General features: G+C 44.7%; 1 protein-coding gene and 1 long non-coding RNA gene across 2 annotated transcripts in view; one reads left to right on the top strand and one right to left on the bottom strand.

The window, feature by feature from the left end:
• The window catches only part of SLC25A43 (solute carrier family 25 member 43), a 56,659-nt gene that overhangs the window by 7,105 nt on the left and 28,187 nt on the right, over positions 1 to 21,367 (top strand). Inside the window, exons 2-3 of the mRNA XM_002763208.6 lie at positions 745 to 986; positions 4,977 to 5,149. Of these exons, the coding sequence (XP_002763254.2) occupies positions 745 to 986; positions 4,977 to 5,149 (415 nt within the window). The remainder of the gene's footprint in view (positions 1 to 744; positions 987 to 4,976; positions 5,150 to 21,367) is intronic.
• LOC128930715 (uncharacterized) lies at positions 10,100 to 19,453 on the bottom strand. Its single transcript, XR_008479014.1, has 3 exons — positions 18,380 to 19,453; positions 12,174 to 12,264; positions 10,100 to 10,279 (listed from the first exon to the last, which is right to left on the bottom strand). It is a non-coding gene; the product is annotated as an uncharacterized LOC128930715 (long non-coding RNA).

Genomic DNA, 21,367 nt, shown 5'->3' on the forward strand with positions numbered 1-21,367 from the left:
AACGTCTTCTCTCATAATTATTTAACCAACATACTTTTAAAACTCAGCCAGGTGGCTCACACCTGTAATCCCAACACTTTGGGAGGCCAAGGCAGGCAGATCACCTGAGGTCAGGAGTTCAAAACCAGCCTGGTCAACGTGGTGAAACCCCATCTCTACTAAAACTACAAAAATTAAATGGGCATGGTGGTGTGTGCCTGTAATCCCAGCTACTATTGAGACTGAGGCATGAGAATTGCTTGAACCTGGGGAGCAGAGGTTGCAGTGAGCTAAGATCATGTCACTGCACTCCAGCCTGAGTGACAGAGTGAGACTCTGCCTAAAAAACAAACAAACAAAAAACCCACAATTACTGAGAAACTCAAAGTTATCATTTCAAGAAATTTTGTTCTTTTTAAGTTTCAACAGAACGGAAACATTGCATTCCAGTTTGATATTTACCAGGTACTTCTGTGCATTTACACCCCACAGGCAAGCCAGGGTTGATAGTTAGGTAGGTAAAAGTAGAAAATGCTTAAAGTGGGAAGGATTTGGGATAGATGTAAATAAGAAAGTTAGGTATCTCTTCCTTATAGCTAATTTAGCATCACAGAAATACAGAAAAATGTAAATGTTATTCATGAATGTTTATATAGTATTGTAGTAGCACTTTGAAATGCTGGAAAATATTTCAAGAACTAGTGGAGAGAACTCTAGCACAATCCATAGCTGATTCTTCTGGCCTTTCTCCTTATTTTCTCCCAGGTTTGTCGTGCTATTCACAGATGACCTGGGCCACATTTCCCAGTGGAGCTCCATCATGGCTGGGAGTCTCGCAGGCATGGTTTCCACCGTTGTAACATATCCTACAGACCTTATCAAAACCCGGTTGATCGTACAGAACATGCTGGAACCATCGTACAGGGGGCTCCTCCATGCTTTTTCTACTATTTACCAACAGGAAGGGTTCCTGGCCCTTTATCGAGGGGTTTCCCTCACTATTGTAGGTAAGATGGACCTTTTCACCTTGTCCAAGAAAAGTTTATGTCCTCTGAAATATACAAATGTATTATATACTTTCATGAGTCACTAAATCAGTTTTACTGAGGTCAAGGTTGTATGGATTCAACCTACATAGAGCCAATTAGTTTCATTCTATTACATAGTCATACACTCCACTCCTAAACTTTGGATTTTTCTTTTTTTTTGAGACGGAGTCTCACTCTCTTGCCCAGGCTGGAGTGCAGTGGCGCCATCTCAGTTCATACAACCTCTGCCTCCTGGGTTCAAGCAATTCTCCTGCCTCAGCCTCCCAAGTAGCTGGGATTACAGGTACACGCCACCACGCTTGGCTAATATTTTTGTATTTTTAGTAGAGATGGGGTTTCACCATGTTGGTCAGGCTGGTCTTGAACTCCTGACCTCGTGATCCTCCCATCTTAACCTCCCAAAGTGCTGGGATTACAGGCATGAGCCACCGTGCCTGGCCTCACTCCTAAATTTTGGCCAGTTATATCCCCAAGAGGGGAGTAGGACAGAAAGTGGAGGTGACTCAGCAAACTGGTAGGAATGCAATCCTAACCACTCCCCATATGACTGCAGAAGGAGTCTTCAGTGTGCATACATGTTTTTATGCCATGAGGGCAACTAGGGTAGCAACTGTGTCTTCTGGGGTCTTTGTAACCTTTGCCAGAGCTACACATTTATGGCCCATTTGCAAAATCCAGTAGACTTTTACCCTTTATCTGACCTTGGTTGTAGCATTTGATAAGGTTGATCACCCCTTCTTCTGGAAACTTGGCTTCCAGGAGCCTTCCGAGTCCTGGGTGTCTTCCCATCTCTCTGGCAGCTCTTATCTGACTTACCCAGCCCATTTGGGTCATCTGACACTGCCAGCTCCTACATGTTGCTCTTCCCTTGGGCTCCTTCCTTAGCTTTCTTTTTACCCTCCCCTTTAGCTTGCTTCTCATCCTCCAAACCCTCCCTGGGTGGCCTCATCTATGGTAGTGGCTTAAACAAGTGTCACTGTACTCCGTGACTCTCATTCTCTACCTCTTTAGTAACAACTTCTGGGGGGAAGTACTTACCTCATGTCGGGTACTGCGCCAAATGCGTTGCACGCAGTTTCTCATGAGGCCTTAGTTACAGATGAGGAGATAGATGCTTCAGGAAGCTAAGTGACTTACCCAAGTCCACAGAGATAGAAAGCAGGAGAAACTAGCAATAGAACTCCAGAGCCCTCTGTTATCCCCTGACCAATACCAATTCCCAAATGGTAGTATGAGTCCCTGCTGTTGGACACCTTCACCTCCATGATCCCTAGGCACATCAAGTTCAAGACTAACCCTGATGTCCTCATTGATCTCAAACTAGCTCTTCCTCCTGTGTTCCCTAATGAATGAGACTACCTTCTTTTCACACCATGGCCCAAGCCAGAAAAAAACCTGGGGATTACTTCAATTTCTCCTCTCACTCCATCCCCACTTGAATCACCAAGTCCTGTCAATTTGGCTCATCCTTTTTCCCACAGATTCTTGCGACTCAGAATATCAGGGTCTCCCACAGACTCCAGCTCCTACCTGCTTCCACTGTTGGTCTCTCCTGCCCCAGTCTCCCTGTGTACTGCTGCCCGGCTGAGGTGATCTCTCCATGTGCAATTTCATTGTGTCACGGCCCTCATTTCACTGCCCTCCTTAAAAGTATTCAGCAACTCCTGAGCTACAGGAGAAAGCCCAAATTCCTTAGGACATTTTAGATCCTTCTGACCTGGCCCATGCCAATCCTACCTCATCTCCTGCCACACCTCCACCTGCATTCATGCTCCAGCCATTCAGAAAAACTTGAATTTCCTGGAAATACCACTCCCTTTGTACATGCTGTTCCCTCTGCCTTTCCACTCTGTCAGTGTCTGATGAAGCCCCATTCATTCCTCAAGACCCAAATCAAAAGTACTCTCTTCCATCAAGTCCCTCCTGACTCCGCCAAGCAAAATTAATCCCTTTGATCCTGTGTACCTAATGCATGTCATAGAGCCCCCCTGTTGTGGCACACATCGGGGTGTTATACTTAGTTTTCCCTAGCTGTCTCTTCTCCTCGATGATGAGCATCTCCAGAAATTAGCCTGCTCCTCTTTCAATTCCCAGTGCCTGGCATAAGGCCCGGAACATAACCTAAGTTTTCCAGATGTTTTCCGAATGAAGGTATATGGAAGGTTGGTGAGCCAATTAAATAAACATTACATTTTTCTAAAGATAAGCAATCTCACTTATATTATCCCCTATCTTTTTTTTTTAAGACAGGGTTTCACCATGTTGGTCAGGCTGGTCTTGAATTCCTGACATCAGGTGATCCACCCTCCTTGGCCTCCAAAGTGCTTGGATTACAGGCATAAGCCACCACACCCAGCCTATCCCCTATTTTTAATTTCATTTTGAGGGAGAAATTTAGTCCCTCTGCAAACCAAAGATGGCTCCTAAAGTTTCTGGAAGATTGTGAAAGTGACACCTACTGTATTACTCGCTCACCATCTCAGTTCCTGGAAAGGTGAGGAAGCCATACAATGTAGGGTACCCACTGGGCCATGATATGACCACATCATTCCCAAAGGTGAGGTCAGGTGACCTCCCTCACCACCAAGAGTCTCTCACTTTCCAGTTTTCACAGACTGTTTCCTTCTCAGCTAGAGACCAGTCCCTCCTGTCCTCCAAAACATAATGAGGTGCTGCCCACTGATTTTTTTTTCTTTTTTTTACTGGAGTGATTTTTCCCCCCAACATTAAAAAAAAGTTTCAAACATCCAGAAAAATTAAAAGAAGTGTAGAGTACATACCCATGGACTATCTAGATGCGACAATTAACATTTTGCTACCCATCCCTCCAGCCATTCATTGGTCCATCTTTTTTTTTTTTTTTTGAGACAGAGTCTCAGTCTGTTGCCCAGGCTGGAGTGCAGTGGTGTAATCTCGGCTCACTGCAACCTCTGCCTCACCAGTTCAAGCAATTCTCCTGTCTCAGCCTCCCGAGTAACTGTGATTATAGGCATGCACCACCATGCCCAGTTACTTTTTGTATTTTTATTAGAGACAGGGTTTCACCATGTTGGCCAGGCTGGTCTCGAACTCCTGACCTCAAGTGATCTGCCCGTTTTGGTGCTGGGATTATAGGCGTGAGCTTCTGTGCCCAGCCAGTCCACAGTCCACAGACTGCCCAGCCAGTCCGGATCACAATCCCTCCCATATTGCTGGAATTACACAATCCCTCCCATATTGCTGGGATTACAGGCGTGAGCTACTGTGCCCGGCCAGTCCATCTTTTTTGTTTGTTTGTTTTATGATTTCAGTGTAACTTGCAAATATCAGTACACTTCACCCCTAAACCCTTCAATATGTGTATGATTAACTAGAGTTCAATATTTGTTTTTTGTTTTTTTTTTTTTTTTTTGGAGACAGAGTTCCGCTCTTGTCACCCATGCTGGAGGGCAGTGACATGATCTCAGCTCACTGAAACCTACGCCTCCTGGGTTCAAGCAATTCTCCTGTCTCAGCCTGTGGCTGGGATTACAGGTGCCCGCCACCATGCCTAGTTCCTTTTTGTATTTTTAGTAGAGACAAGGTTTCACCATGTTGGCAATATTGGCTGGTCTCAAACTCCTGACCTCAGGTGATCCGCCCTGCTTGGCCTCCCAAAGTGTTGGGATTACAGGCATGAGCCACTGAGCTCAGCCCATGTATGTTCTTTTTAAAAGTGCAATTTACATCCAGTAAAGTGGACACACCTTTAGTGAACCATTTGATGCATTTTGACAAATGACACAACCCTACCAAAATAGATTATCATCACTCAAGAAAGTTCCCTCAAGCTCCTTGGGTGGGAGGAATTTTAACAAACCTAGAGCCCCTCCTATTTACTTTCCCTGGAACCCCCCCCCCAGGCATTTATGTTCTCAAACCAGTGTTTTCCCAAGACAGCAGCAGCCTCTCCCTGGCCTTGTTTTGCAGGTGCTCTCCCGTTCTCTGCTGGCTCCCTTCTTGTTTACATGAACCTGGAGAAAATCTGGAATGGACCCCGAGATCAGTTTTCTCTCCCACAGAACTTTGCTAATGTCTGTCTGGCTGCTGCAGTAACCCAGACCCTCTCCTTTCCCTTCGACACTGTGAAGAGAAAGATGCAGGTGAGGAGTTGTAGGGGTGGATGGGTGGAATGCTTTGCAGTGTTTGTGGGTGGGTAACAACAACAAAGAACACTGACCCCAAGTGATGCCAGGTTTCCAAGGAGCTTCCAACTGCTCACACAAATACTGTGCAGACCTCCACTCTGTGGCATTTTTGCTGCTATCCTCAGGGCTATTGGCTGGATGGAAGACTGCCTCCTCATTCCCATCCTCTGTTTTTTGTCTTTAAAGAAGCCTCCAGGCTGGGTGTGGTGACTCATGCCTGTAATTCCAGCACTTTGGGAGACTGAGGCAGGTGGATCACTTGAGGTCAGGAGTTCGAGACCAGCCTGGCCAATGGTGAAACCCCGTCTCTACTAAAAATACAAAAGTTAGCTGGGCATGGTGGCAGGTGCCTGTAATCCCAGCTACTCAGGAGGCTGAGGCAGGAGAATCACTTGAACTTGGGAGATGCAGGTTGCAGTGAGCTGAGATTATGCCACTGCACTCCAGTCTGGATGACACAGAAATACTCTGTCTCCAAAAAAGAAAAAAGAAAAAGAAGCCTCCAGATGAAACTGTCTTTTCTTTCCTGTCTTCCTGATTATATCACTTGTGGCTCTCCTTCCTCCAAGACCAGCAAAGAGTAGAATGTGAAATGCAGCCGGCTAATGCTCCCTGTTCTTGCTGCCTCTACAGCTAGGATGCCACTCTTGCTTTCCTCACTGTGCCCTACCACAGTGAAGCAGACTGGATAGGACCAACATAAGCTAGGAACTATAGCTAACAAGGCTCCAGCATCCATGACTCCCTCGCTGAGGAAGGAACTGCATTTAAAATGGGGTGGCATCTTAGTGACACCACTGAGGCAAAATCCGAGAATCAGAGACTCCACAGTGAGTAATTGACTTAGCCTGGAATAAACCAATTTTGATCAAAGAAAAATCGGACTGGTTCAAATAAGGTTGGATGGATAACAGTTATATCTGTACAGTGGGGGCAGGCCCAGAATCCTAGCAGGACTGAGGTGCTGCATCTTCTCTTAGCCCTGCTCAGGCCCTTAAAATTCAAAAATAGCTAATGCATGCTGGGCTTAGTACCTAGGTGACGGGTTGATAGGTGTAGCAAACCACCATGGCACACGTTCACCTATGTGACAAACCTGCACATCCTGCACATGTACCACAGAACTAAAAATACAAATTGGCTGGGCATCGGGGCTCACGCCTGTAATCCCAGCACTTTAGGAGGCCAAGGCAGGTGGATCACAAGGTCAGGAGTTTGAGGCCAGCCTGGCCAACATGGCGAAACCCCGTCTCTACTAAAAATACAAAAATTAAGCAGGGGTGGTGGCAGGTAATCCCCGTTACTCAGGAAGCTGAGGCAAAAGAATCACTGAGCCGAGATCGTTCCATGGCACTCCAGCCTGGCTGACAAGAGCAAGACATCTCAAAAAAACAAATTAAAATAGAAAACAATTCCACTTCCAAACAAACAAAAAAAAAAAGAAAAAAAAAAAAAACAATTCCACTTCCGTAGGCTAGCCTGTCTCTGTGGCCTCTTCTGGGCAAACCCTGATTTATACAAGCTATATATTCCTGGAAGAACTCTATGGAAATTAATTTGGGGTCAGCTGAATCCAAGTTTAAATGATCAGTCCCAGCTAAATTTGGTTTTCCCCGTGACTCTAACTTGTCCTCCTTGCTCAATGCCCCTCCCTGCTCCTGCCTTCCCTCTGTAGTATTCCCGGCTGCCCTGGGCCATCGCTTACCTCAGCACTAAACAGCCTGAAGGTGCTTATCAAAGCTGCCTTGAGACAAAACACACTATGATTACACTCAACAATGCCACTCCACTCTGAAACTTTTATCTGTCTGGGTTGCATTCCTTTCCTATCCTTGTCCAAACAGATAAATAAATCATTGGTAAGAAGTGCTTATATATTAAAGGTATTAATCCTTTGTCATTTTCCCAGTTTGACATTTAGCATTTTTTTTTTAGATGGAGTCTCACTGTCTCCCAGGCTGGAGTGCAGGGGCACGATCTCAGCTCACTGCAACCTTCTCCTCCTGGATTCAAGCCATTCTCCTGCCTCAGCTTCCTAAGTAGCTGGGACTACAGGCGTGTGCCACTACACCCATCTAATTTTTGTATTTTTAGTAGACATGGGATTTCACTACATGTTGATCAGGCTGGTCTCAAACTCCTGAGTTCAGGAGATCCACCCAATTCAGCCTCCCAAAGTGCTGGGATTGCAGGCGTGAGTGAGCCTCCGCGCCTACCGACATTTGGTTTCTAATGCTGTTTATGTGTCAGTGGTGGTAGGGTTTTGTTGTACATATTTTTAGAATTTTATCTAATTATAGCTATTACTATACTCTTGCTTCTAACTTTGCTTTTCTGCTTAAATGTAAAGTCTGCTTAGTGCATGCTTATCTTTAAAAAAAAAAAAGTATTTCTAACTTTAAAAATAATGTACATTTGGGAGGCCATCATGGGAGGATCACTTGAGCTCAGTAGTTTGAGACCAGCCTCAACAACATAGTGAGACCTTGTCTCTACTAAAAATAAAAAATTACCTGGGCATGGTGATGTGTACCTGTGCCTGGGACACAGCTACTTGGGTGACCAAGGCAGGAGGAGGATTACTTGGGCCCAAGAGGTTGAGATCACAGTGAGCTATAATATTGCCACTGCATTTCAGCCTGGGTGACAGAGAGAGACCCTGTCTCAAAGAAAAAAAAAGTAATGCACATATACTTAAAAATGGTTACAATGGTTCATTGTAGGTATGTTTGACCACAGTGAAAAAAAGTAATATGTATAAGTTGCAGAAAATTTGGGAGATACAGAAAAGTACAAAAAGGAAAATAAATTACCCGGAGCACAGCACCCATGGATTATAATGATTAATAGTTTTCCTCCTATTGATCTTCACATATACACATATACACACTCACACACACATATAAATATATAAAAGGTTATTTCTTTTACAAAATGGTGTTCACACTGTATATAAAAATTAGTATCCTTCTTTTTTCACTTATTATATGATGAGCATTTCCCCGAACCATTAAATATTTAATTATCAAATAATATTCCACCATATGGATATGCCAGAAATATGTAACAATTTCTCATTTTTTTAATATTTAGGCTTTTTCTAATTCTTGAGCATAACAACATTGTAATGAAAACCTTTGTATTCTTTTCATATCTGTGAAGATATCCGTAGGCTATATTCCTAGAAATTGACTTTTAGGTCATAAAATATGAACAATTCTGACTCTTCATGAAATTTGCACTTCAGAAAAGTTGTAAGTTTGTAACTTGCACCAGCAGTAAAGAACAGTGGTTCAGCTTCTAAACTCTCTATATTAATTGATATTAATTATCATTAGTAATTACTTTTTAAATCATTGCAAACCTAATTGCTGAAAAATAGTATTTCATTGTTTTAATTTGAATTTTATTGATTATAAGCAAGGTTGCACTGGCCTTTTGTATTTCTTTGTAAGTTCTGTATTTATGTCCTTGCCCTATTTTTCTAGAATATTCAATTTTTTCTATTCATTGGTAAGAGGTCTTTATATATTAAAGATATTAACCCTTTGTCATACATTTGATATATTTTTCCCAGTTTGACATTTGGCCTCTAATGCTGTTTATGTGTGGTTGGTGGTGGGGTGGTGGTTGTATTTTTTTTTTTTTTTGAGACAGGGTCTCGCTCTGTCGCCCAGGCTGGAGTGCAGTGGCAGTTCAAGCAATTTTCCTGCCTCAACTTCCCAAGTAACTGGGATTATAGGCGCATGCCACCAATTCTGGCTAATTTTTGTGTTTTTGATAGAGACAGGGTTTTGCCATGTTGGCTAGGCTGTGGTGGTGATGTTTTGTTGTATATAATTTTAGAATTTTATCTATCTATTAGTATTATTTTTTGTTTCTCGCTTTGCTTTTCTACTTAAAAGGCCTATTCTATGACTATTCACTTATATGTTCTTTAAATACTTTCTTTGTTATGATTTTTACACTTGGTGTTTGTTTTTTTCTTTTTTTTTAGGAGACAGGGTCTCACTGCCGCCCAGGCTGGAGTGCAGTGGTGCAATCTCGGCTCACTGCAGCCTCAATTTCCCAGGCTCAGGTGATCTCACCTCAGCCTCCTGAGTAGCTGGGACTACAGGCATGTACCACCATACCCAGCTAATGTCTTGTCATGTTGCCCAGGCTGGTATCAAACTCCTGGACTCTAGCGATCCTACCCATCTCAAACTCCCAAAGTTCTAGGATCACAGGTGTGAGCCACTGCAAATGGCCTTACACTTAACATTTCGATACATTTAGAATTTACCTGATGTGGCCGGGCGTGGTGGCTTATGCCTGTAATCTCAGCATTTTGGGAGACCTAGGAGGGCAGATCACCTGAGGTCAGGAGTTTGAGACCATCCTAGCCAGCATGGTAAAACCCCATCTCTACTAAAAATACAAAAATTAGCTGGGTGTGGTGGTACAGGCTTGTAGTCCCAGCTACTCAGCAGGCTGAGGCAGAAGAGTCACTTGAACTCAGGAGGAGGAGGTTGCAGTGAATTGAGATCGTGCCACTGCAGTCCAGCCTGGGTAACAGAGCAAGGCTTAGTCTCAAAAAAAAAAAAAAAAAAATTTACCTGGTGCACCAGTGTCATGGCTCCTGCCTGTAATCCCAGCACTTTGGAAGTTTGAAATAGGTAGAATCACTGGAAGCTAGGAGTTCGAGGCGAGCTGGCCAACATGGTGAGACCTGTCTCCACAAAAAATACAACTAAACTCTGGGGTCTATAGCGGGGAAAGGGGAGGGCCAGTGGGAGGGGGAGGGGGGAGGGATTGCCAGGGGAGAAATACCAAATGTGGGTGAAGGGGAGAAACCAAACAAAACACACTGCCATGTGTGTACCTATGCAACTGTATTGCATGCTCTGCACATGTACCCCAAAACCTAAAATGCAATAAAAAAAAAATACAAAAATTAGCTGGGCCCACCTGTAGCTGGTACACACCTGTAGTCCAAGCTACTCAGGAGACTGAGGTGGGAGGATCACTTGAGCCCTGGACGTAGAGGTTGCAATGAGCCGTATTTGTGCCACCGCACTCCAGCCTGGGTGACAGCGCAAGACCCTATCTCAAAAAAAAAAAGAATTCTCCTGGTGCATGATGTGAAGCTAAGTTTAAAAAAAGAATAGTTTATCAGTTGTTTAAGCACCGTTTTTTGAATAATCCTTCTTTTCTCCACTACTCTGTGCTGTGGCTTTCACCACATGCTAAATGTTTATATCTATTCTAGGGTCTCTGTCTTAATGATCATAACTTTAGAAAAATGCCTTTTAATATCTGGTGGAATATAGCTCTCCTAATCGTTTTTCTCTTCAACATTTCCTTGATTATTTTCAGGCATTTGTTCTTCCTAATAACTTTAGAATTACCTTGTGATTATGACTGGAATTATTTAAAACCCATAAACTTGGAGTAATTTATGTAAAATATTTTCTCTTTTATTCAGAGACACAGTATGTCTCTCCTTTACTTTCAATCTTCTTTTTTTTTTTTTTTTGAGATGGAGTTTCACTCTCGTTACCCAGGCTGGAGTGCAATGGCACGATCTCGGCTCACCGCAACCTCCGCCTCCTGGGTTCAGGCAGTTCTCCTGCCTCAGCCTCCTGAGTAGCTGGGATTACAGGCACGCGCCCCCATGCCCAGCTAATATTTTGTATTTTTAGTAGAGACAGGGTTTCACCCTGTTGACCAGAATGGTCTCGATCTCTTGACCTCGTGATCCACCCGCCTCGGCCTCCCAAAGTGCTGGGATTACAGGCGTGAGCCACCGCGCCCGGCCCTCAATCTTCTTTCTTTAGCTTGAACCAGATGAAATGACCAATATCCAACTTTGTTGACTTCATTCAAACATTATCTGGTTCAAACCTTAGAAAAGTTGTTTTCTTCACAGGATAATTATGCTGTCTCCAAACAAGAAAGAAAAATCAGTTTATCTTAAAAAAGCTGGGGAGATCCACAAACGGAAGATCAGAAGTAAAAAAGAAAAAAAGCTTGGGAGAAGTAGGGTCAGAAAGAAGTATGCTACACTGTAAGCTTTTTATTCATTTTTTTAAAGCCCTGGTCCTAAGATTTTCTCACTGCCAGGGGCATCTCTCCAGCATTTTCTGCCACCTCATGCATAGTTCAGGGCTTCATGAGCTTAGCTTCATCCCCATACTGGGCCAGTCCAAGATCAGGGCCTTGAGCCTCAGGGGGTAGGGCTAGTCGGTGAAAAAGGATTTCAGGCACAGTGGCTCACATCTGTAATCCCAGCACTTTGGGAGGCCGAGGCGGGTGGATCACCTGAGGTCAAAAGTTCAAGACCAGCCTGACCAACATGGTGAATCCCTGTCTCTACTAAAAATACAAAAAAATAAGCTGAGCATGTTGGCACGTGCCTGTAGTTCCAGCCACTTGGGAGGCTGAGACAGGAGAATCTCCTAAACCTGGGAGGTGGAGGCTGTAGTGAGCCAAGATCGAGATTCTGCACTCCAGCCTGGGTGACAGAAAGAAAGAGGGAAAGGGAAAGAAAGAAAAGAGAGAGAGGGGGAAAGGGAAAGAAAGAAAAGAGAGAGAAAGGGAAAGAAAGAAAAGAGAGAGAGAAAGAAAGAAAAGGAAAGGAAAGAAAGAAGGTTTCAGATGAAATTCAATGATATCTAAATTAGAGAGGGGAAGGGTCCCAGTCTTCCCCATAAACCTTAGTTTTCCTTTCTCTTCCTGGGAGCTAGAACAGTGAGCTCATCTGGAAGAATACAGCCAACACCACATTTTACACCATCTGCATTCTGTATCCCTACCACAGCAACCCACTATACACTGGGGTAAGATACACTAGAAGGGGGTATTTGGGGGTATTCCTGATTATCTTTTTCCTTGTATGGGAGCCTTCCAGATAATGCATATATAGAGCATAAGATGATGTTTTCAAATAGATGCAAAGTCATGGTGGTGGTTTAAAAAAAGCCAAAGTGGCTCACACCTGTAATCCCAGCACTTTGGGAGGCCAAGGCGGGCAGATCACGACATCAGGAGCTCGAGACCAGACAGGCCAACATGGTGAAACCCCGTATCTAAAAAAAAAAAAAAAAATCCAAAGAGGTAATTGCACTGGTTTCACAAAATAGGATCAGCATGTAATTATGAGTAATAATATAAATGTTATCCAAAGATATAGGAAGTGAACTTTAGGGTTTCAGTGAAAGTGTCATTTTGCAGAGGTCAGAAGTATTAGTATAAACATACTAATACTTTGTCCACCCTATGTTAAAAAAAATTCACCCCCAAGACAGAACTGCAGGCTGCTCTTAAATGCAAGCATGGCATTGGGCTTCTCTGGCCATTAGGTGTCACTGCGGTAAATGGAGAGTAGCTGAACACTGATCTCTGTCGAGTTAACAACTTCATAATCCCTGCCTGAAATCCATCTTCAGTTGGAGGCCTAGAAACCACAGGCTAATGTTAAATTTGTTGGTGGTGTTGTTATTGTTGTTTGTCCTACAAAGCACATACTCTAAATTCACCAAGAAGAGAGGGCTCTAATAACAGTCTGTCCCCGCAGGAGCAGGCAGGGTTTGCCAGCAGAATAAGTAACGAGGGACCTTTGTAGGGCCACCAGGCTGCTCTGACCTGAGAGCAGATAATGGTAACATTTGCATTCCATTGGCTTTCCCCATTGCACTGCCTGTCGTGAAGCAAATCAATGGCAGGTGTCTGTTGGATAACAAGCTACACAGGGAATTTTTCTCAATCCCTGCACTGACTGGCCCTTTTGTCTGGATATTTCTTTCTCTTAATATGCTTTTCTCTTGACACACACAGCCCATTTAATGGCACATCAGGTTGGAACTCTTTTGAACATAATGACAGTAATCAGAAGTCTTGTTTAACCAGCTGAGCCCTTCCTTCACCATGCTTACACTCGTTTTATCCCTTTTTACTTTGCTTGTCTTGGCTCCTGACTGGCATGCTAGAGAATGGAGAGGTAAATACATTATGCATGTGCATGTCCTGATAGAGTGGCTTCTGGTGGGAAGGGGTGCGGGTCAGGCCTGTGCACACATGGAATGAGGTGCCCCCAACTTTGTGTGCTTTCACGGACCCCAACCACCCTGTGTGAACTCCCCTTCTCCACGCTCAGTGCATCTCAGCTCAAACCCTTCCAGATACAGCCTGGCCTTTTTGTCTGTCTCCACACCTAGCCAGAAGAGATGGCAGAACTTAGTGTATTGAGAGAACAAGTAGGAAGAGTAAGATATTGACAGAGATGAATTGATCTGATTAATCTGTGTGCCCCTAATAAGAACCAGGGAGTCCTGAGAAAATGGTTCTCTGCACAAGTGCATGTGGAGGAGAAAGGGAGATAGGCTGGGGAAGGAACACTGTCCTGAAAATCCAGGGAGCAGCTAAGAATGTAGGAGCCTTGGAACCTGGCAGGGCTTCTGAAAGAATCAGAAGAGGGAGGCACCAGACATATGTTTGGTCCCCCCACAACTCTGACATTCTCCCATGTTACCCATATTAGGTGTCTCAGTTTCATCAAATGTAAAACCAAGTGTGAGCCTGTTGCTTTATGCCCCAGTGGACTTTAACCCCATCACAGCTCACAAGGTAAGCAGGATTGGGCCAGGTCAGCATTTGAACTGAAAGCACATAAGATGAAGGACAAAGGTGGCATCTGAGTGGTACAGCTGACTGAGCAGAATACACATGGTCAGTGAATCAACAGAGGCCCCAGCCTACTCAAATACCAGATGCTCAATACCTCGGGTTACCTTTGCTGAATTGGACAGTCACTTCATTCATTCCCTCTCATCCCCTCTTGTAGTTTTTTTGTTCATATCTACATCTTCAACCCTGACCTCCCTCCTAAGCCATGGTCCCACACTTCCCACAGCCTGCTCGACATTACTTTTTGGCTATCATATCCCACTGTCACCTCTAACTTAATATGCATGAAGCTGACTTCTTTTCCTAATACTTTCTTCCCAAAGTTTTCTACTTCAGTTCCATTATTGCCGCAGTGATTCAGGGTGGAAATCCACAACTTGTGTTTGATTCTTCCCCTTCCCCTCACCCAGTCAACCTTGAGCCCAGGTGCTTCTTCGTTCCTTTTTTTTTTTCAGCCCCAGCTGTTGCAAAATTCTTCATTCCTAATGCTCCCATGCTGGTCTTTCTTTCTGTCACTGCCCCTGCCCTAACCTAGGACCTTATCAGCTCATATCTAGGCTATTGCGGTCATCTCCTCATTGGTGTCCAGGATTAATTCTAAAAATGATCTTAAACATTGAATATACATATGTACCAGGCACTGTACTAAGTGCTTTATGTTCAATATCTCATTTAATCCTTACAACAAGCCCTACAAGGTGGGCACTGTTATTACTGAGTCCATTTTACAGATGAGAAAACTGAGCTACCAAAAGGTTCTATAGCCTGCAAGTTCACCCATCCAGTAATTGAGCTGAGATATAAGGCCAGGGAGCTTGTCTCCAGAGTCAGTGCTCATTTCAGTCTTCTCCAGCCCAGCCCATATGGGATTCTGTTAGATGAATCTTTCTCAGATCTGTTGTCTGTGTTGTATCCTTTTTTTTTTTTTCAAGATAGGGTCTTACTCTCTTTTCCAGGCTGGAGTGCAGTGGTGCAATCACAACTCAATGCAGCCTCAATCTCCCGGGCCCAAGCAATCCTTCCACCTGAGCCTCCCAAGTAACTGGGACCACAGGCATGCGCTACCTATGCCTGACTAAGTTTTTTAATGTTTTGTAGAGATTGGGTCTCCTGGTCTCCTTATGTTGCCCAGGCCAATCTCTTGGACTCAAGTGATCCTCCCGCTTTGACCTCCAAAAATGGTGGGATTACAGGTGTGAGCCACTGCACTCAGCCTGTTGTGGCCTTCTTGATTGTCCCCAGAGAAAAAAGGCTAAGCCCCTTGGCCTGGCATGTTTCCCTTACCAACTTCACAATCCTTATTGCACAGATGCCCTTTATATGAGAAGTCACAAAAGCAAATGCCTGCAGGAACTTGGAAGTAACATGAAAAAGAGAATGTAGGGAAACCCAGATAACATACACTCACCCTGCAAAGAATAAGCCTCGAGGCTGGGCCTGGTGGTCCACACCTATAATCCCACCAATTTGGGAGGCCAAGGCGGGTGGATCACTTGAGGTCAGGAGTTCAAGACCAGTCTGGCCAACATGATGAAACCCCATCTCTACTAAAACACACACACCACAAAAAATTAGCTGGGCATGGTGGCAGGCACCTGTAGTCCCAGATACTCAGGAGGCTGAGGCGGGAGGATTACTTGAACCTAGGAGGTGGAGGTTGCATTGAGTCAAGATTGTGCCACTGCACTCCAGCTTGAGTGACAGAGCGAGACTTCATCTTAAAAAAAAAAAAAAAGAATAAGCCTTCAAATGCATTCTGAGCCATTATGGCTTTTCTGGAGAGCTAAACTTTACTGTGCTCACAAAATGTGATTTGCATCTAAATATCGATAGCAGAAAGGAATAAAGAGAGCCAGCCAGTGGAGGCTGTGGCCAGCTCCTCTTCTCCAAAGGATGGATGACATTTAGAAATATAGGCCCAGTTTTCAAAGGAGCCTATAATCCAGAATTTTATGTAAAACCTCCCAGTTTTTCACTGCTGGCAAGTGAAACTTGTTAAGTGCTGGCTGGGCTAAACAAAACACACATTTGTCTGACCTCTGTTTTATTCAAGCCTCCAAGTCCATCAAACTAATCTTCTTAGCTGCTTCTCCCACGTCCTGAAGACTAAGTGCATTTCACATTCCAGTCACCAGGCCTTTGTTCATGAGGTTACCTCTGTCTTGGAACATCTGTCCCAATTTCCTTAAAGGCACAATTGAGGTTTGTCTCAGTGATGGCTATCTTTTCTAACCTACTATAGCACCTATCTGTTGTTTTTGAGAAATAAGTTGGCTTTTCCCACCCCCAAAACAGCTGTACTATCTTGATGGATCAAGGTAGATGTTTTGCCTTTGTAGAACCACAGTGGAGGTGCTCCAGCCCACTTCAGAGGGGATTCTGGGGCAAGAGAAGCTGAGTTAACTAACAATAACTACAGATGCCGTATTTTCACTGTCCCCCCACACAACCCCCAAGGGCATAGTTATTTTGTGTAAGAGCTCTGTGGGTGAATAACCCCCCCTTTTTTTGAAATGGAGTCGTGCTCTGTTGCCCAGGCTGTAGCGCAGTGGCATAATCTCGGCTCACTGCAACCTCCACTTCCTGGGTTCAAGTGATTCTCCTACCCCAGCCTCCCAAGTAGCTGGGATTACAGGCATCCATCACCATGCCCAGCTAATTTTGTATTTGTAATAGAGACGGGGTTTCACCATGTTGGCCAGGCTAGTCTCGAACTCCTAACCTCAGGTGATCTACCCGCCTTGGCCTCCCAAAGCACTGGGATTACAGGCATGAGCCACCACACCTGGCCAAATAACCCCTGTTAAATAATGCTGTTAGCCTATATGTGCCCTCTGATCCAGCCAGTTTCTTTTCCATGGCATTTCTCTCCATGCCCTACGTCTTCCCATCTACATTATCACCCTGCTGTCCCCTCACTATCAAAGCCACCTCCTGAAGTCTTCTGCCATCTCTCCAAGTAGTAGTCTTGTGCTCCTGAATGTCCATAGCTCACTCTTGCTAGAGCTGTCTTCTGGCCCATGCCATATGCTTCCTTTTGATATAATCTTTTGTGTCCCTTATTTCCTCTAGATTGCAAACTCTTTGCCTATGGGAATTATGCCTTACACATTTGTATATCCTCACAACACACAGCCTCATGTAGCAGACACCTAATACTTGTTTAAAAATGAATGAAGTTTGGGGCTGGCTTAGGAGACCTCACTGCCTATGAGTACAGAATTGAACCTTAGCTGCTGTTGGGTGAGCCCCAAATCCGTGTGGTTGTACCTACCCAAACTGAAGGTAAGAACATCCCAAGCCTGCCTCCCACTCAACCTCCTGCCCTAAGAAAACCCCTGCATGTCCCCTGTCTAAAACTGCCTACCCGCTTCACTCTGAGAATGCACTCTTCCATCTCCTGCCCAGGCAATCAGGTGTCTCAGTGCAAACAGCCATTAACGTTTCAGGATAGACAGATATGCTAAAAGGAAGAAGGCAAAATTCTTGATAACATTTTGATTTACACCTCCTCTTCATTCCAGCCTACCGATGCTTTGTATGGTGCCTGGAAGTGCTTGGGAAATCATAGCACCATCAAATTTATACAGTTGCCCCTAGGTATCTGCAGGCCATTGATTGCAGGACCCCTCTCTGATACCAAAATCCACTCATTTCTCAGCCCCTAAGTCGGCCCTGTGAAACCCGTGGACACAAAAAGGTGGCCCTCCTTATACCCAAGTCCCACATCCCAAATTTGCTTGTGGATGCAGAACCCACAGAAACAGAGGGCTGATGGTATTGATTGAAAAAAATCCACATATAAGTGAACCAGTGCAACTCAAATCCATGTTGTTCAAAGGTCAACTGTAGGCCAGGCGCAGTTGCTCACGCCTATAATGACAGCACTTTGGGAGGCCCAGGCTGGCCGATCACCGGAGGTCAGGAGTTTGAGACCAGTCTGGCCAATATGGTGAAACCCCATCTCTACTAAAAATACAAATTAGCTGGGCATGTTGGCACATGCCTGTAATCCTAGCTACTCGGGAGGCTGAGACAGGAGAATCACTTGAACCCAGGAGACAGAGGCTGCAGTGAGCCAAGATCATACCGCTGCACTCCAGGGTGGGCGACAGAGCAAAACTCCATCTCAAAAAAAACAAAAACAACAAAAAAAGTCAGCTGTCTTTGTTAGTTGATTGCTTTCTGTAAATGTGACCATCTCTGAATGAATGCATGTACATCATGCAAATCATGTACATCATGAATGCAAAGTACATCTGTGCTGTACTTTGTTGGGGAGGTTTTTGTCAGGGATAAGGATGGGGTTAAACTATGTCAAGGGAGGTAATGCCAGGAAAGCCTTCCCTGGGATGAAGAAATTATAATATAATAATAACTACCACTTATTGGTCACTTAATGTGTACAAGGCAGTTTATTATCCCATTTAACTGTCTTTATTGACCTTATGGAATAAGTACTCCTACTAGTCCTATTTTATAGATGAGGAAACAAGGCACAGCGTATCAGTCACTTACCCAAACATCATATAGCTAGTAAGTAAGTGGTGGCTCTGGGACTTGAACCTAGGTCTCTCCTTCCTCAAGCCCTTCCTTTATTCACCAAGAGTACAGGGGCCCATTCCTATAGGCGAGGTCATCGGATCATTTTGAGTTCAGTTCCTTTGCCTCAGGTGCGGGAGTAGGAAAGCAGACCTTGAGATTGGGAGTCCACAGCCTCTGTGCAAGAGAAGTTGAGAAAATCAATACTTTGCAAGCTCAGAAACTGACAGGCCAGGCTGCAATAAAAATACCATAAACTAGATGGCTTGTAAACAACCAAAATGTGTTTCTCACAATTCTGGAGACTGAGAAGTCCAAGGTCAAGGCAGATTTGATACCTGGCAAAGGCCTGCTTCCTGGAGCCTTCTTGCTTTGCCCTCGCATGGTAGAAGGGGAAGCTAGCTTTCTTGCATCTCTTTCATAAGGACCCTAATCCCATTCATGAGGGCTTTACCTTCATAACCTAATCACCTCCCAAAGGCCCTGCCTCCTAAAACCACCACCCTGGGAGTCCGGATTTCAACAGATGAATTTTGGGAGGACACAAACATTCAGAGCATAACGATCCTGACTTTGGCCAGGGAATGATTAACTCAAGTTAGAGAGAGAAAAAAAAGTCTTTGGAAAACTGAGCTGTCCTGGGGCCTGCTTAAGTCCTTGGCAGGCTAGCAATGGAAAGCCCTACTTGTAGCTTTGACTTGAAGAGCTGTCCAATCATAATGAGCAGTGAGCCACAGGCATAGACCATTCAGTAGCCACAGGCCGTTGGCCACCCTTGAACGACAACTGCTTGGAGAGGCTGAGAAGAAAGCCCATCTACCACAGGGGGCAGGGCAGGGGGCAGAAGCAAAGCCCCAGGATGGGAGAGTAAATTGTTATAACGATCCCATCTTACACCCTGTGCTTTGTTTCCTCATCTATAAAATAGGAGTACTAAGAGTACTTATTTTGGCCGGACATGGTGGCTCATGCTTGTAATCCCAGCACTTTGGGAGGCCGAGGCGGGTGGATCATGAGGTCAGGAGTTCGAGACCAGCCTGACCAACACAGTGAAACCCTCTCTAGTAAAAATACAAAAATTAGCTGGGCATGGTGGTGGGCATCTCTAATCCCAGCTATTTGGGAGGCTGAGGCAGGATAATCGTTTGAACCTAGGAGGTAGAGGTTGCAGTGAGCCAAGATCATGCCACTGTACTCCAGCCTGGGTGACAGAGCAAGACTCTGTCTCAAAAAAAGAAGAGTACTTATTTCATAGGTCAATAAAGACAGTTAAATGGGATAATAAACTGCCTTGTACATATTAAGTGACCAATAAGTGGTAGTTATTAGTATATTATTATAATTTCTTCATCCCAGGGAAGGCTTTCCTGTCTCACCTCCCTTGACATAGTTTACCCCCATCCTTATCCCTGACAGAAACCTCCCCAACAAACTACAGCATAGATTTACATGCATTAATTCAGATCTAGTCACTTTTACAGAAAGGAGGAGGTGCTGTGAGGAGGTGATAACAAAGTTCCAGGTTTGCTGCCTACTTCAGTATTTCCTGGTTGGCGTAGCATCTACTCTCAGTGGGAACAGAGCTCTATTTTCCTAACAGAGTCGAATTACCTGTCCAGAAGTACAAACACTGCTAGGTTCTGAGCCTTCAGGGTAGTGGGAGAGGAGGGAGCCTTACCTTTAGTTTGTTATATTTTCAACTCCCTGCTGTCATCTTACTTTTAGGTCTGGCCCCTTTGTGAACCAACTTCTACCTAGTCAAGAACAATTACATTAGCAGTTGGGGGGGCGGGGAAAGATGCTTTTCAAATCCAAGTGGATGTCTGGACATCCCTTAGGCAAGATGGCTTTGTGTGAGCATCACTGTTAAACTGAAAGGAAAGGAAAAGTCTCTCCCATTTTTTTTCAAAAGGTATAGAGTGCCCAAAATACTTTAGAGATGGCGGTTGTTGATCTTGGAAACAAGACTTGTCCCTAGACGAAAGGCAAGGGAGGTGTGGGAGGAGCCTTCCTAACTCCACTGAGTGTAAAATCACTCTCACCTCTTCCCCTGACCTGAGCTGGCTTATTTCTTGGAAGAGATATAGGTCTGGGAGTCAAAATGACCACCCTGTGCTAAGCAGGCTTCTTTGAACTCCAACTAAACAGTAACAGCAGCTAAGATAGGTTCTTACCACCCTCACTCCCCACCTCAAAGTGGAGGTGAAGAGGGAGGTAGGGGAAAGGGAGAGAAACGTCCCAGGAAAAATCTGCTATCAACAGGGAGGACTCACAGCTGGCTGGGAGCATTCATAGGAAGCACGAGTTTTCACCTTTTTTTCACATAGCTGTTGCTTATTTGCCTACGATGGGTGTGTTCCTCTTGAGGCTGCAATGGGCAGAATAGCTCAGTGGTTAACAGTGTGGGCTTTGGATCCCAGCCTTGCCCCTTACTCCCTCGTGAACTTGTGCATACCATGTAACCCTTCTGAGCCTCATCTTCCTCATCTGTTTTGAGGGTAAGAGTGGTGCCGACCTCATCTACCTGCAGCAAAGACTGAATTTGTTTAGTGCAAATGCAGAGCTGGACCCATAAAAAGTACTCTCAATAATGCTAAGGTGCCATGTTTATTATTCTTCAAACATCCCTTCAGAATCTGTGCAGAGCGTGGAAGGCCTGATTAGAACCATAAAGCCAGTCCAGGGCCAGGCGCGGTGGCTCCCACCCTTAATCCCAGCACTTTGGGAGGCCGAGGCAAGCAGATCACTTGAGGCCAGGAGTTCCAGACCAGCCTGGCTAACATGGCAAAACCTTGTCTCTATTAAAAATATAAAAATTGGGCCAGGCATAGGTAGCTCATGCCTTTAATCCCAGCACTTTGGGAGGCCAAGGCAGGCGAATCACTATGTTAGGAGTTCGAGACCACCCTGGCCAACATAGTGAAACCCCATCTCTACAAACAATATAAAAAATTAGCTGGGCAT

The sequence above is a fragment of the Callithrix jacchus genome, chromosome X, assembly GCF_049354715.1.
Source record: "Callithrix jacchus isolate 240 chromosome X, calJac240_pri, whole genome shotgun sequence".
Classification (NCBI taxonomy): Eukaryota; Metazoa; Chordata; class Mammalia; order Primates; family Cebidae; genus Callithrix; species Callithrix jacchus.